The sequence below is a fragment of the Lupinus angustifolius genome, chromosome LG17 (genome assembly GCF_001865875.1).
Source record: "Lupinus angustifolius cultivar Tanjil chromosome LG17, LupAngTanjil_v1.0, whole genome shotgun sequence".
Classification (NCBI taxonomy): Eukaryota; Viridiplantae; Streptophyta; class Magnoliopsida; order Fabales; family Fabaceae; genus Lupinus; species Lupinus angustifolius.
Window position 1 is genome coordinate 3,945,470 of NC_032025.1, and position 16,729 is coordinate 3,962,198.

Below are 16,729 nucleotides of genomic sequence, written 5' to 3' on the forward strand. Positions count from 1 at the left end.
ACTATGTTGTAAAAAACTGACAATTAGAAACAATGCTCAAACAGGTTCAATACCATCTAGGTCCATGAATTGCTAATCTCTAAAACAAATTCTCAATCTCTAAATTTGGTGATATTTAGATGTCTGAAATTCATGTGCACTCAAATCTTTAAGGATTGTTAAGTTAGAACATTACCTATAATTTTATTTTTCTTTGTAGATATACCAAGGAGAGAAAGTAAAGATTAATGTACTAGCTCATGTTTAAACTTTTTATTTATTTACTTAAAAAATATTAATTGCTGTAACGATGTGATATTTTTTATTTACTAGGAATATAGATTATAATTAAAATAATTTTTTTTAATAAACTTCAGTAAATTTTGCCCATGTTCTGCAGTAAATATGCATAACTATTTTCTGATTAAATATTCTCATTGTAATAAGTGAGATACACTTTCAAAAAACAGTAAGCAAAATTTTATTAAAACTATGGTCAATTGGTCACAAATTAAATAAGAACGTAATGTTTAACCTAAAATTACATATTAAAAAAGATCATGTAACAGGAACTTAAGTACTTTGTTCAAAAAATATAGAAAATAAATATTAAAAAACTTAAGTCTAGTATTTCTAGAAATATTAATCACAATAATATTTAAAGAATGTAATATTTATACACTATTAGTATAATGACTTATAGATAATTAATCAATGTATTATCCATCATATGTATTACTTTTTTTTAAGAATCCATGATAATTAACTATGTATGATTGATTAATAATATATAAAACTCTTACCCTACACATTATTTTTTCTATTTAAATTCAAAATCAATAATATGGTTAAGATATTATTTTTAAAGAATCTAGATCCTCTTAATAATGTTACTACTTACTAGACCCTACCACCTTGCTGCATGCTGTATGCCATGTGACGGAGTTTTCAAGGCAAGTTATATCTCTCCAAACAACAATTATTGGCTGTGTTATTTTTTTCCAACATTTCTCTACTTTTACTATTTTGGAACACACGACTCAAACCTAGTTCATTGCTACGCCCAAGTATGTATTATAATGGGCTTATATGTTTTTTTTAGCAAATGTATAAAAACCTAGGTAGCACAACTATTCAAGAGTTAACTAATCATTTAAATAAATTTAAAGTTATAGCAAAAACAAAACAAAAAACATATTTTCAAATCATGATTGATTATACTTAGGTAAATATAAATTACAAGATAGTATATTTCAAAAACAAGAGTCATAATCTTCACAATTATGACTATCTCATTATATACTCTAGACAAGATTAATCACTTACATGATATGTCTCTCTTATCATTATTATAATAAATCTCAACTTTTGACCTACTTACATGTTATATCAAGTTCTAGTTTTGTAAATAGTTTATTTAATTTTTTTTGTACTATTAAAAATATTCTCTCATTCTAAAAGTAAGAAACAAATGCATTACGAGGTATGTGGTCGTAACTCCCAATAAATGTCGCTCATATGAATTAAACATTTTAGTTTATGATTTTTGCGTTAATCTAGCTGAATTTAACTATTAGACCAATGTCATGTAGATATTGTTTGTTTGATTTAACCTGGCTTCCCTCAACCATTTTTTCATTATATTATAACAAATTTGCCTAGCTTCCTCAAATTAATTATCTAGAACTAACCAAACACAGCATTAAAGATTTCATGGCCTCTAAAACCACAAGTACCCATAAACAGTGCCTCCACATGCATAGGGAATGCATACATGCAGCTACAAGACAAATTCAGCTTGAAAAACCACCAAAATCATTAATAACTTATAATTCAGATTTCAGAAAACACAATAAAATATTAGAGCACAAGGCCTAGCCAGCATGTTACATTTTCCACCCTCTGAACCTCCACAAAAGGTACAAATGGCAAATAACCAAATATAAAAGGGCTGCACAAGCCTCCAACTCAGTAAGGTCGGTTTGAGCCGGGTAGACATACTTTGTCGGTCCGTAAGTGAATAGATTGTTTCTAGGATTAACAACGACTTTACCATTGCACCTGACTCATGAATAACCAAATAATATTATTTATTTTCTTGTGATGAACAAATTACTCTTGTCTAACATAGGGAGAAGAGCTTATGTCTGTACTGTAAAATGAATCCTCAGGTGGACCATAGTAATTCTCTTCCTTTTCTTCATCCCACTTGAGAACCTCTTTTATGTACTTGAATGCTTCATCAACAGTAACACGGTCCCTTGCCTTGGCTTGAGACACAAAAAGTTTTCTACCCGTGATAGAAGCATAAAGCTCCTTGAATTTCATTGCAACATAGAAATAAGCTTGATGGGCCAGTGATTGGTTGTTGTGATGTGCCCTCATAGGACAAAAATCATGGAACCATTCACATGCATTAAGGGATACCCTACTAATCTTTTCCTCAAAGGTATCATATTTATTAAGGATCAGGACAAATGGGGTATCTTTGAAACAAGGGTGCTTGATCATGGTCTCAAAAAGTTCCTTGCTTTGTATCATCTTGTTTTGAAGAAGTGTTCCACTACCACTGTTGTCTGGGGCAAGCCATAACTGATCAAAGTCACTTAGGGAAACACAAAAGATCACTGCTCTAACATCTTCAAACATTTCAACCCACTTGCATCCCTCATTCATGCCCTTGGCATTAACCCTTATGAGTTGGTACCTGAGACAACATACAAAAGTTTTATAAGACTTTATGTTTTCTGTTTCTTTATGGTGGGGGAGGGTGGGAAAGTAAGGGCAACATAAATTAAAATGTTTTTATAGGTTGTCCTTAATCACCTTTTTCATATATAAAGATATGTAAGTTGTTGGTAAATTTTCTACTTTGTAGTAAACAAAAATGATGACATGATAGACTTGAGGATTATTATAGCCTAGGAAAATTGTTTGTTTGTTGCGTGTTGTTTTTTTTAGGGGAAGAAAATGAATGAGAAAACTTGAGAACAATTTCAAAAGTGTATTTCATGACTACAAAGTCTTTCACTTCCCAATATTACCATACATAAACCAACTCGCAAATAGACCTTAAAAGCCACAAAGTTAAAGATCGGATGGACATGTGGCATCATCAACTAATCATAACTACAGTGGAAACCTTCCACTTATAAAAGAGGCTTTGAAATTGGAGATATCAATATAGCTTACTTGATCTGAGGTGGCTGAGCATCCAGGTTATCTGTGAATTCGAACTTCGGGCAACGGTCATCAAGTGAGAATTCCATGAACGCCAAACCATTTCCCTGAGTAACCCCTTCTGCATAGACTATGTCTCTTTCAGAAGGTTCATATTCATTGCTAGATATCTCAACAGCCTGAGAAAAATAAGAGCACATTAGCTAACTAAAGATTTAAATAACTACAGTTTTCCTAATCCGAAAAGGAAATCCATGCTAGCAAAAAACCAACCAAAAACTTCTTTGTAATACATAGAAAATAAACTTGTTATAGCATCTGCAAATATTAATATCAGAAAGAATGATGGACGAAACATTCAGATAAAAATAACAAAATGTTAACAAGACTCTCCTAATGGTACCAAACTTAACGAAAGTAATGGCTCTTCTAATAACAATGTGAAAATTTATTAAAAATGGCAAGGAGTAAAAACTGATGGCTCGGGTGCCTTACAACTTTAACCGACAAAGTTTCAATGATGACTGGGTGAGAAATTACCCTGCTTAAGAAGTACTCTGCGACATCTGGAAGAAAGTGAAGCTCGTCTTTTCTTTTGAAGGTTTCTTGTATTGCAGGATCCTTCCACACTTCTTCAACTAATGGTGCATATTCACGTGTAGCTGCAGGAAAGAATGCATCTAGATCCCCCGTGGCTATAATATCCAGCAGCCAGTCAGAGAAATGTTTTAGCCTTGGGTTGAGAGAATAGATACATTCACCATTGTTACTTGTTTCAACATCGCTACCTGGATAAATGTTGAAAACAGATAATATGTTGGAAGCATTCTGAAGCTTTTAATTTTCAACCAGATCGAAGTTTTCATTTATAAGATAATATTAGATACTGAATGGTGAATGCTATAAAATATAACCAAGATTTTTTGTACGCATTTTGTTAATATGAATTGGAATTTCATGTAGGGCTCAACTTTGTCTAATTTAATAGCTGGAAAGTAACACAATTCAACTCTTTCCGGTTAAGAACCATGGCAGATGTGTTCTCTGCCTTCGGCCTCGATATATAATTAGACAAGGTACTAGGCTACTAGCAGTTGACAGAAATTAACAAGCAAGCAACCCATGATTTCAGCAGTGCCTTCTAACTTTATGGTACACCTAAAAAAATTAGATACAAATGCCAGTATGCCACATTCATGCTATTGCTGGTCCAAACAGAATTTACTTAATATCCTGAATTTAGAAATGGAGGCCCTGGGTAGTGAGACGTTTTTTGATAACACTTGTGGTGCAAAGCTTAATTTCGATCATCCCATCAATTAAATTGTGAATTTCATACAAAATTTCAGTTGCTGATTTCCCCAGCTATCCTTGAATTCCCTAAACGTGGTTCTAAATTGTGGAAGGCATCACCTAATGCAGCCACGATGTTGTGATTGTGGTCACCACCGTAACCATATCAAATCACAAGAAAGGAGGACAACAACACAGTAACGCGCTCGCAACAGAATCAAGATTAAATTTGGAAACATCGCATCTCCAAATCTAATGAATCAAGGCATAAAAAACATACGCAAGTCGCATGTTCAGGGTTATGGCTCTTGAGAAATGGAGAAAGATTAACTAATGGAAGTAGAAAGGAAGTTTATAGGTTATAGTTGTACTTGATGTAGTTGATGATAATCAAAGTTACACTATTTCATCATACACTGTTTCTTGATCCTCCCCAGACCCCACTAGATAGGAGTCTCGTGCACCTAGAAGTGGGAAATCGAATAAAAATGACCACAGCTTGAAATATTACCTGTTTCCGTAGTTTGACCTGGAGAACTTTGTCCATGCATTCTAGAGATAGCCTCTTCCTCAAAGCGCTCTCTTCCGTCAAGTAAAATGCTAAGATATTTGTACACATTACTCTGGATCATCAATTTCACATCCTGCAGCTCTTCAACAGTAAATGTATTCCCGTACATAAACTTAGCCTGCTCGGCAAATACAAAAGTGAGCCACAAAAGAGAATTGTGTTAAAAGAAAATCAGCATAAATAAAAGATGCATGTTACCACTATTCCAAGCCATTCTTTTCATTTGTATTTTTTCTTCAAAATTTCCTGAAATGCATTTCTTTACTAGCTGCAAACACTAGGCTCCAAAATAGAGTTTTTCTTTAATACTATTCGTTTAAATGAAGCAAATACAAAACTCATAGCCGGCTTCAAATCAACTCCCAGCCCTCCACCTCCCAAGATAATCATTAAAAGAAGGGATGAAATATAAGAAGAAAAGCTAAACGTCAACTAAGTTATCACACATCTACTCTGTTACTCTCGATTTGAAACAAGTGCTTATATCGGAAGTAATTACCAATTGCCATAATGATAGATCTAAACATTTATAAAAAAAACGGCAGACCTGCTTAAATATAGTGCTAGTTCCGGATCCTTGAATTCCCAGAAGAAGAAGCTTCTGGATTTTTTTCTGTTCCAGGTAATTAGGAACTGTAGTATAATTACTGATTTCGACTAAAGATTTAAATAACTACAGTTTTCCTAATCCGAAAAGGAAATCCATGCTAGCAAAAAACCAACCAAAAACTTCTTTGTAATACATAGAAAATAAACTTGTTATAGCATCTGCAAATATTAATATCAGAAAGAATGATGGACGAAACATTCAGATAAAAATAACAAAATGTTAACAAGACTCTCCTAATGGTACCAAACTTAACGAAAGTAATGGCTCTTCTAATAACAATGTGAAAATTTATTAAAAATGGCAAGGAGTAAAAACTGATGGCTCGGGTGCCTTACAACTTTAACCGACAAAGTTTCAATGATGACTGGGTGAGAAATTACCCTGCTTAAGAAGTACTCTGCGACATCTGGAAGAAAGTGAAGCTCGTCTTTTCTTTTGAAGGTTTCTTGTATTGCAGGATCCTTCCACACTTCTTCAACTAATGGTGCATATTCACGTGTAGCTGCAGGAAAGAATGCATCTAGATCCCCCGTGGCTATAATATCCAGCAGCCAGTCAGAGAAATGTTTTAGCCTTGGGTTGAGAGAATAGATACATTCACCATTGTTACTTGTTTCAACATCGCTACCTGGATAAATGTTGAAAACAGATAATATGTTGGAAGCATTCTGAAGCTTTTAATTTTCAACCAGATCGAAGTTTTCATTTATAAGATAATATTAGATACTGAATGGTGAATGCTATAAAATATAACCAAGATTTTTTGTACGCATTTTGTTAATATGAATTGGAATTTCATGTAGGGCTCAACTTTGTCTAATTTAATAGCTGGAAAGTAACACAATTCAACTCTTTCCGGTTAAGAACCATGGCAGATGTGTTCTCTGCCTTCGGCCTCGATATATAATTAGACAAGGTACTAGGCTACTAGCAGTTGACAGAAATTAACAAGCAAGCAACCCATGATTTCAGCAGTGCCTTCTAACTTTATGGTACACCTAAAAAAATTAGATACAAATGCCAGTATGCCACATTCATGCTATTGCTGGTCCAAACAGAATTTACTTAATATCCTGAATTTAGAAATGGAGGCCCTGGGTAGTGAGACGTTTTTTGATAACACTTGTGGTGCAAAGCTTAATTTCGATCATCCCATCAATTAAATTGTGAATTTCATACAAAATTTCAGTTGCTGATTTCCCCAGCTATCCTTGAATTCCCTAAACGTGGTTCTAAATTGTGGAAGGCATCACCTAATGCAGCCACGATGTTGTGATTGTGGTCACCACCGTAACCATATCAAATCACAAGAAAGGAGGACAACAACACAGTAACGCGCTCGCAACAGAATCAAGATTAAATTTGGAAACATCGCATCTCCAAATCTAATGAATCAAGGCATAAAAAACATACGCAAGTCGCATGTTCAGGGTTATGGCTCTTGAGAAATGGAGAAAGATTAACTAATGGAAGTAGAAAGGAAGTTTATAGGTTATAGTTGTACTTGATGTAGTTGATGATAATCAAAGTTACACTATTTCATCATACACTGTTTCTTGATCCTCCCCAGACCCCACTAGATAGGAGTCTCGTGCACCTAGAAGTGGGAAATCGAATAAAAATGACCACAGCTTGAAATATTACCTGTTTCCGTAGTTTGACCTGGAGAACTTTGTCCATGCATTCTAGAGATAGCCTCTTCCTCAAAGCGCTCTCTTCCGTCAAGTAAAATGCTAAGATATTTGTACACATTACTCTGGATCATCAATTTCACATCCTGCAGCTCTTCAACAGTAAATGTATTCCCGTACATAAACTTAGCCTGCTCGGCAAATACAAAAGTGAGCCACAAAAGAGAATTGTGTTAAAAGAAAATCAGCATAAATAAAAGATGCATGTTACCACTATTCCAAGCCATTCTTTTCATTTGTATTTTTTCTTCAAAATTTCCTGAAATGCATTTCTTTACTAGCTGCAAACACTAGGCTCCAAAATAGAGTTTTTCTTTAATACTATTCGTTTAAATGAAGCAAATACAAAACTCATAGCCGGCTTCAAATCAACTCCCAGCCCTCCACCTCCCAAGATAATCATTAAAAGAAGGGATGAAATATAAGAAGAAAAGCTAAACGTCAACTAAGTTATCACACATCTACTCTGTTACTCTCGATTTGAAACAAGTGCTTATATCGGAAGTAATTACCAATTGCCATAATGATAGATCTAAACATTTATAAAAAAAACGGCAGACCTGCTTAAATATAGTGCTAGTTCCGGATCCTTGAATTCCCAGAAGAAGAAGCTTCTGGATTTTTTTCTGTTCCAGGTAATTAGGAACTGTAGTATAATTACTGATTTCGTCTCTTTGCCCATGAGGCTGTCCATGGGGAAAGGGTAGGGAGAACAAGGTACAAACAATTCTCGTAGATGCCTGTTGAGAAAGAAGCAAAGATCTCTTTCAATAATATTCAACACCCTCATATGACTTCAAGAACTTCCCACCTTAAAATATTCAAGTGAATACCTTCTCCCAAATGTTTCCTCTGATATTATTTTGACCTTCCTCCTCATAACGACCATCGTCATAAACCCAAAAGTGTGTATCGCGCGGACACTGCACATTTGCCAGCTGAAAATTCAAACAACAAGGTTATTTTGTTGCTTTCCATAATATCATAAGGTGGAACTTTTATTAGAAGGGACCATCATGAAGCAACTATAGGCTGGATGAAGTGGTTTTACTATTATTACGGATCAACCGAAGATCAGAAAATTCTTCTAGGTAAATGAGTAAGTGCATCTATTAGGCCAGAAGTGCTTTTTTATTATCCTTTCTCAGTTATTATGTGAAGAATATTTAATCATTATTAAACTCTTCTGTGCTTTGGCCAATAACTCGAGCCTGATGATAGTATATTGGACAATCTTGTGGAACACCGCACTCCTTCCATTTTCACTCCTACCGAGCACTCCCTCGGTCTGACAGCATAATCCAGCATGTTACAGCTAAGTTTAGTAAACATAATTTGTTTAAACAAAGATAAAAGCTTACCTTCAGTACCCTCAATTCAAGTTTTGTAATTTCTCGACCGTTCATGTAAACCTCAGTGTTTCCATTACTTGCATCAAGGCTAAGCTTCCCGGTGAAACTCAAGTTTGAGCTTATGATCCGGTCAGGCTTTTCACCTTCCTATTAAATAAACAAGGACAGAAGTCAATAAATGGAAAAATAGTATTTTCGTAGTTAGTATTATGAATTTAAAGAGAAAAGTTTTAATATTCTATGACTAATGGAAATGAAATACTTTGATGAGTTAAGCTATAAGAATTAGAAGATATATCTCCTACACACCATACTATACAAATGGAAAAATAGTATTTTGTATAAGGAAAAATCGAAGCAGAAACATTCTCAGCAATAAAGCACAAATCATCACCTTTCCCCATAGACCAGACTCTTTGTCATACCAATATCTACCAGGCTTTAACTTCCGCGGAGGTAAGGGGCATCCAAGTAAGTCTGCCATCTCGTCAGCCTTAAGGGGAAAACCATTGACAATCAGCTGCTCTGGCCGAAGCTGATTTGCCAGACATTCCTTCTCCGCTTTCATAATTTGTTTGACTTCTAGAGGACTTAACAGTCGCGACAATACTCTTGAATGTTTACCTAATTTCAGACGCTTTGATTCATCGATCGGCTGACCAATGCATGTAACACATTTGCGCCCTTCAGGCATTGATCCCATTGCCCTGAGCACGCAATTGCTGCAATACTTGGCATTACAAACAAAGCAAGACTCCTTAGTTTCCCACTTCCCTTTCCCACACCTATAACAAACTCTTGTTTTCTTTTTCTTCACAACCCCAACATATTCCGGATAAACTGGCTTCACAACCTCCATCTCTTTCGTCTGAGACCTTTCAACATTAGTATTAAAAGTGACAACGGACGTCCTCTTTGTTTCTTGCCTAGGAGGATTACTTGTAGGATTATGAACAGAAGCAGGCGAAGCCGAAGCAGAAGAAAGATCATGGTTTTGTAAGACAGACACCACAGATTCTGAACTTCCAGACAACCTTGGACTATGATTAGGAGAACTTGTGACACCGGCAATTCGAGACACCGGAAGAGGGATTGGTTCAATCACCATAGGATCCCTCATACAAGCAACTGATCTTTGTGATTCAGACAGTGGTTCAGCAGTGGGAATCACCCTTGAGTTTACATCAAGTGGTTCAACTCTTGGTACTTCATATGGTAATCTTGGACCCTCATATTCCAAAGCTATAGAGTAGTCAAGATTAGAAGAATCATCAGGGACAGAAGCACCAGGAGGAAGCATCTTCTTCACCAATTCTCTCCAACTCTCTCCTCTATTTTGATCCATATCTTTGCAACACTAACACCCCCTTAAACTTTCAAAGCTCAAACTATCAAATTCTTCAGCATCAGTTTAACTATTAAGAGATTAAGACCTATGTCAACATATCACATAATTCTTGTAACTAGATAGAAATCAACACATTGAAGTACATAGATATTGACCAAAGAAATGGAAAAATCTTAAGGAATGATAGGTGGGATTAGATAAGAATATAAAAGGGATATAAAAATGTTGGCTTGAATATTGAACCAGTCACAGTTTCAAGTTCAAACACCAGCCGCAATCAAAGTTGAATGAAGAAGCTTTCATAGTTGAATAACTTCATTTATATAGAAAAATACAACTCTTAAAAGAAAACCAAACCAAATCAATACAGTCAAAACCAGAACAACCAAATATAGAGGAAAAAAAATCAATATTTGCAACCTTTTTGAAAAATATATAGTGGCATGAATAGTCAGCTAAGAATTTTTGAAAATCATAGTCAAATTAGAAGCGGAGTTAACTGTTAGAAATTTGAGCTAAGAATAAACCAAAAAAAAGGATCTTTTAGAAAATGAAGTAAAAAGATGAGTTTGAAGTAAATAGTGAGAGAAAGGAGGTAGGTGAAAGATGAGAATGTAGCAGAGAGAAGGGACAGAATGAAAACGAATCTGACCTTGAACTCTAAGGTATCCTTGCTTTTGAGGTTGAAAAGGTAAAAAACAAAACTTTCTCAAAACCCATAATGAGCACCATTGATGGCATAAAGTAAAGTAGAAAAGAGAGAGAGAGATGAAGTTGAGAAAGTAAGTAAGTAAGAAAGATGGAGTGGTTTTAATGAATGGAAGAGTTAGAGAAGGTAAAAGAGTAGTTTTTGGAGATGGGTCCCACTCACACCAACCATGCCTAAATGCTAATTATATAAGTGTGTTTGTCAATGTTATTAGATTGTCGGAAATGATGTCTTAAATTATGTTTCGCACTAATGAATAATGAATGAAGTAAATGTTATTGGAAGATAAGTTACTATGAATGTAGTTGTTGATGTTAATTGAAAGTGGTTAGTGGGGCTCATGTGGCATTCCACAATCATCACCACGCGCCTACTTACAAACTGCACCTACTGCATTTTTTTGGGTGTAATTACGGCTTATAGGTATTAACAATCTTAGTAAGTTGTTATGTTCTCTTCACATGAATTTACATAAAAGATATGAGCTTGGATTGTTGGCTTTATTATGGACAAATATATTGAAGGAATGAATTGATATATGACAAGAAAAATAAGATAGTTATCAATAAGTGATTGTCATGTCAACTATACACAGAAAAAATAGCTTTTAGATTAGTGAAACAGCATGGTTTATTGGTGCTTGCTCCTCATCAGAATCCAATGGAGTGGGCCAGTCCCTTGTTTGACATGTATAAAATGAATATCAATTACATCAACAATGTGCAATTTAATAGTTTTATATACTATAAGTATATTATTTATTATTTATATTTAATTTTTATTATTTTAAAAAAAATATAAATAAGTGGTGGATAATAATTGATTATGAATAATCTTTGTTAAGATAATGTATAGATATTAAACTCAAATTATTACATGGAGAATTTCATGGCTTCAAGAGTGAAAAAGCATTTGGGTTTAATAGATGCTCTTCTTTTAGGAAGGAAAAAAAACATTATCACCACATCCACTTTGTTGAAATTTGTTAATTGGTAAAATTTGAGTGCAACTCCACATCATGCTTGATAATAAAAGTGATGCACTATGATTCATTGACATGACAGATTATTATAATGTATACATTTGTTTATGGGATTTTCTATTTCTTATGTTTATTTTGTAATTGAATAATTAATGTTCTCTTTTATATAGAAAAAATTATACGTGATAGATTGCTCCTTTAACAGAAAGTCAAAGATTGATACCCACATATTATGTGGACCCCCTGCTCAAAAAGTATATTTATAATTTAATTAGTTATTTTTAAATTTTTAGCAATTAAATCAATAATATACAAATCATCCTCATTTTTTTGGACCTACACAACCCTTAATTTTTATACTTTTATTACACTGATAACTCTGCATATAAAATAAGTGTAATATTTTAAACAAAAAATGTGATAAATGTAATTTAATTAAACAAAAATGATATATTGTGGAGACAAGTCCAAATAATATGAGTCAATATCTCTTTATCATTTTTGGTCGTTACAATATAATATATGAGCAATTTAAACAATATCTCTTTGAAATTGTTGACATTTTGTAACAAAAAATAATCGTTTATCATATTTTTTATTTAAAAGATTACATTTATTTTTCATGCATAAGTGATTAGTATAATAATTAGGAGTTTATATAGATATAAAAAAGTGAGTAATGATTTATATAATTTTACTGGGGAAGAATTAGAATAATTTGCTCATCTATAAATGATGGTTACATAGTTTGAAAATAAATTAAAGGTGATACCATCATTTACATAATACTAATAGAATGAGAATAGTTTGTACACCATCATAATATAATAGGGTAGGCCAATTTTCCTTGGCATATAATCGTGTGAAAAAATAATTTAATGCAACATACGCAAACATAGAAGAAATGCAGTTAATGTTTGTTATTTCCTAAAAGTGATATATAATACAAAATATTAAGAAGTATATTAAGTAATAATTAAATTAAGATCTAAAATATCAAATGCAAGAACAAATTATCAATAATTTTTTTTAGTGTAGTGTAAAAAATTATACTCAATAAATAATGTCATTCATAACTTATTATTCACTTGTATTACTATTTAAAAGTCGTCAAGTCATAACAAAAAAAACTGTAAAGTGAATAGTAATTAAATTTGAATATGAGAATGAATGATATAATAAAAATGTAAAAACACTCTGTTATTACATGTTTTTTGTTTTCTTACTTTTTTTTTTGCACTAAAAAATGTTACTTAACGACATGGTCCTGTATTATGCTCCTTCCAATAAATAAATAAAAAAGATTCCATACATTTATAATTTAATCACCAAAAGGTAAAAATCCAACAAATAAACACACAATTATTTACTGTTATTAAATCCCTGAGAAAAGCATAAATATTGTGGGAGAGCTGCTAACGTGAGAAGCGTTCTAGTTTTAAAATATGTTACAAAAAAAATAAAGAAAAATAAATTTTTTATTAGTATATAGATTTTTTTAGTAATACTAGTGATCAATTTAAGTTTTTTTTAAGATTCCTAAATTAGCACCCAAAAAAGCCATTTATTTATTTTGATATCTCTAATCATGATATATCAGGGAGGAATATTATATCATTCTACTAAATTCTTGCATACTAAAAGAAAATTATGTCACTTGTAATAAACTGTGTGCAACATATGGATCCTCCCCATTAATTAAGAGGTAAATGATTCAAAAAATAAGGAGAAATATAACTTTAAATTACACATATATCATTTTGATTATAATAAAATAACACTTTTACAGTTAAAAAATAAGTGAAAAATATGCACTTGTTATGTGTATCCAAATATACACGTGGAAAGATATGAGAGGTCATGAACTGGTGGGGCCAATGTTTGTGCTCTAACACTATCCTATCCAGAAATCCTTTGTCCCAATAGTCTTATACTGTCTTTTTTGTGGTTCAAAATTGCTCTCACAAATTTCATGGATTACATTCAAATCCTCTCAAGTAAATTACATTCCAAAGATTCATACTTTCTGGAAAAAAACTCCTAACAAAAATATTAACTTTATCTCAACCACCAAAACTCCAATTTTTCTCACATTTCTTCACTATAACGCCAGCTTCACACCAGTTTAATCACCTTTACATGCATCATGGTTCATAGACACTCTTTCTCTGGTTAATAACTATCCCTTTGTTTCCATCTTCAGATTTTTATTATTCTTACTCATACTGAAATGTTTCAGCACTTGTATCTTATAGATTAAATAATTGGCTGCATATTATTGTAATGTTTGTTTAACATGATTTGGATGCAAGAATGACTGGGACAACTGTCCTTACCCAAACTCATTTTTTGCCACTACCAAATAATTCACCACCCCAATGCTCAGAATTGAATATCAAATTCAATGAGCAAGGATGGTTATCTATGCTTAAAGGGTGCAAAAGCTTGGAAGAGTTAAAGCAAGTTCATGCCCATATTCTAAAGTTGGGTTTTTTATTGGATTCTTTCTGTGAGAGCAATCTTGTTGCTACTTGTGCTCTATCAAAATGGGGTAGCATGGATTATGCCTGTTCAATCTTTAGGCAAATTGAGGAACCTGGTAGCTTTGAGTACAACACTATGATAAGAGGGAATGTCAATTATATGAATCTAGAAGAAGCTTTACTTCTTTATCTTGAGATGCTTGAAAGGGGAATTGAACCTGATAACTTCACCTACCCTTTTGTTCTCAAGGCATGTTCTTTATTAGGTTGTGTCAATGAAGGAATGCAAATTCATGGGCATGTTTTAAAAGGGGGTCTTAAAGGTGATGTTTTTGTGCAAAATAGCTTGATCAGCATGTATGGCAAATTTGGAGGAATAAAGCATGCTTGTGCTGTGTTTGAGAAAATGGATGAAAAGAGTGTAGCTTCATGGAGTGCTATTATAGGAGCTCATGCCAGTGTGGAAATGTGGCATGAGTGTTTGATGCTTTTTGGGGACATGAGCAGCGAAGGGCACCATAGGGCTGAAGAAAGTACCCTAGTTACTGTGATCACTGCTTGCACTCATTTGGGATCCCTTGATATTGGAAGGTGCATACATGGGATCTTGTTGAGGAACATTAGTGAACTCAATGTTATTGTGAAAACTTCATTGATTAATATGTATGTGAAGTGTGGGTGCCTTGAGAAAGGGCTGTCTGTGTTCGACAACATGGTTGAGAAGAATAGACATTCCTACACCATAATGATCTCAGGCCTTGCCATACATGGACATGGTAAGGAAGCTCTAAGAGTCTTCTCAGAAATGCTGGAAGAAGGTTTGGAACCAGATGATGTGGTCTACGTTGGTGTATTAAGTGCTTGCAGTCATGCTGGTCTTGTCGATGAGGGCCTGCAGTGTTTCAATCGCATGCGTTTTGAGCATAAAATCGAACCAACGGTTCAGCATTACGGTTGTGTGGTGGACCTGATGGGAAGAGCTAGGATGCTAAGAGAAGCCTATGACCTCATAAAGAGTATGCCAATTAAGCCTAATGATGTGGTGTGGAGGAGCCTCCTTAGTGCTTGTAAAGTTCACCATAACTTAGAGCTAGGGGAAATTGCAGCTCAAAATCTTTTCATGTTGAATCCATACAACCCCGGCGACTATTTGATGCTAGCAAATATGTATGCAAGAGCTCAAAATTGGGCCAATGCGGCCAGGGTCAGAACAGAAATGGCTGGTAATAGTTCAGTACAAACACCGGGTTTTAGCTTGGTTGAAGTGAAGAGAGTGGTTTACAAGTTTGTTTCACAGGACAAGTCTCAACCTCAATATAACAGCATCTATGATATGATTCACCAAATGGAATGGCAATTGAAATTTGAAGGGTATGTAGCAGACACATCACAGGTGTTACTTGATGTAGATGAAGAAGAGAAGAGGCAGAGATTGAAATATCATAGTCAGAAGTTAGCAATTGCATTTGCACTAATACATACATCTGAGGGATCTACCATAAGAATATCAAGAAATATTAGGATGTGTAATGATTGTCATACTTACACTAAACTCATTTCCATTATCTATGATCGAGAAATTACTGTAAGAGACCGTAATAGGTTCCACCATTTTAAACATGGAACTTGCTCATGTAAAGATTATTGGTGAATGTTATTATTATTTTAGAGTTTAAATGTTAAATGAGTTTTAATACAAATTTGATAAATCAGTATTTTTGTTACATCTCTCTTTTACTTGTTAAAATAAAGAGAGAGAAAATGTATGTTACTCACAGTTCAAGAATGAGTTGTGCAACTTTTTAAGAACTTTTGTTTGCTAGGATGCTTCATCTTGCTTGTGGAGCACTTTTCTGGTGTCAAAAGCACATAACAGGGGTACACAACGAAAAAATAGCAATAACAACTAAACCTACTAAAGAACAAAGAATAGGAACAATGACCTATGAGACCAAACCAACAACTAAGGTAACTAGTAAAACATCAACACCCATCCTTCCTAACTTGCAGAAACTAACTAAACATAAATTTGTATTTGTCAGGCTGTCGCACACATATGAAGTTTCTTTACTGATATGTCTCACTTATTTATACTAATAATGAAATTTCTATTTGAATCAAGTCAGATTCATTGCTTTCATTAGCTGGGCAAAAAAAACTCGATTATGGTTATGATACATAGGTTTGGACAAGTTAAATGGTGGGTCAGGTATTCAACCATTGCCATCCCAGTGGTAGTGGCTGGCAAGTGATGTTTTGCAACTTCTCTTCATTTAACTAAACTTATAATTACAAGAGTAATGACCCATTGAGAACGAATTTGATTGCTGAAAAATTAGAAAACCTAAAATAATCCCAAAAAATATCAAATGTGTGTCAAATTAGTCTTTTAAAAAAATTTATAACTAATATTTGAGATGCCTTAGTCCCTATCGGTGACTATTTTGACTCACATTCACGATTTTTTAATGTTAATTTTGATTTTTATCTTTGTAAGGATCAAGATGGTATACACAGATATTTATAAGGAT

General features: G+C 33.6%; 2 protein-coding genes across 6 annotated transcripts; one reads left to right on the top strand and one right to left on the bottom strand.

The window, feature by feature from the left end:
• On the bottom strand, positions 1,713 to 10,825 carry LOC109331445 (extra-large guanine nucleotide-binding protein 3). Of its 5 annotated transcripts, XM_019565947.1 has the most exons (11): positions 10,677 to 10,824; positions 9,071 to 10,361; positions 8,686 to 8,823; positions 8,158 to 8,262; positions 7,990 to 8,064; positions 5,571 to 5,675; positions 4,964 to 5,141; positions 3,700 to 3,947; positions 3,172 to 3,338; positions 2,051 to 2,686; positions 1,713 to 1,901 (listed from the first exon to the last, which is right to left on the bottom strand). In XM_019565947.1, the coding sequence occupies exons 2-10, from the start codon at positions 10,019 to 10,021 to the stop codon at positions 2,092 to 2,094; spliced, it is 2,562 nt and encodes an 853-aa protein (XP_019421492.1). In that variant the 5' UTR covers positions 10,022 to 10,361; positions 10,677 to 10,824; the 3' UTR covers positions 1,713 to 1,901; positions 2,051 to 2,091. The 5 variants fall into 5 exon arrangements, with proteins under 5 accessions (XP_019421492.1, XP_019421496.1, XP_019421495.1 ...); XM_019565951.1 differs by lacking the exons at positions 3,700 to 3,947; positions 4,964 to 5,141; positions 5,571 to 5,675 and adding exons at positions 6,014 to 6,261; positions 7,278 to 7,455 and having other exon boundaries at positions 7,885 to 8,064; positions 9,071 to 10,050; positions 10,677 to 10,825; XM_019565950.1 differs by lacking the exons at positions 3,700 to 3,947; positions 4,964 to 5,141; positions 5,571 to 5,675 and adding exons at positions 6,014 to 6,261; positions 7,278 to 7,455 and having other exon boundaries at positions 7,885 to 8,064; positions 9,071 to 10,091.
• LOC109331868 (pentatricopeptide repeat-containing protein At1g31920) lies at positions 13,666 to 15,875 on the top strand. The gene has a single exon (XM_019566634.1). It carries the CDS (start codon positions 14,029 to 14,031, stop codon positions 15,847 to 15,849), a length of 1,821 nt encoding a protein of 606 aa, XP_019422179.1. The 5' UTR covers positions 13,666 to 14,028; the 3' UTR covers positions 15,850 to 15,875.

Coding starts and splice junctions, on each gene's coding strand:
- LOC109331445 (XM_019565951.1), bottom strand. CDS start 10,021: ATGGATCAAAATAGAGGAGAGAGTTGGAGAGAATTGGTGAAGAAGATG. Junction 8,263..8,685: donor TTGAATTGAGGGTACTGAAG/GTAAGCTTTTAT, acceptor TTGAATTTTCAG/CTGGCAAATGTGCAGTGTCC. Junction 6,262..7,277: donor AGGTCAAACTACGGAAACAG/GTAATATTTCAA, acceptor ACATTTATCCAG/GTAGCGATGTTGAAACAAGT.
- LOC109331868 (XM_019566634.1), top strand. CDS start 14,029: ATGACTGGGACAACTGTCCTTACCCAAACTCATTTTTTGCCACTACCA.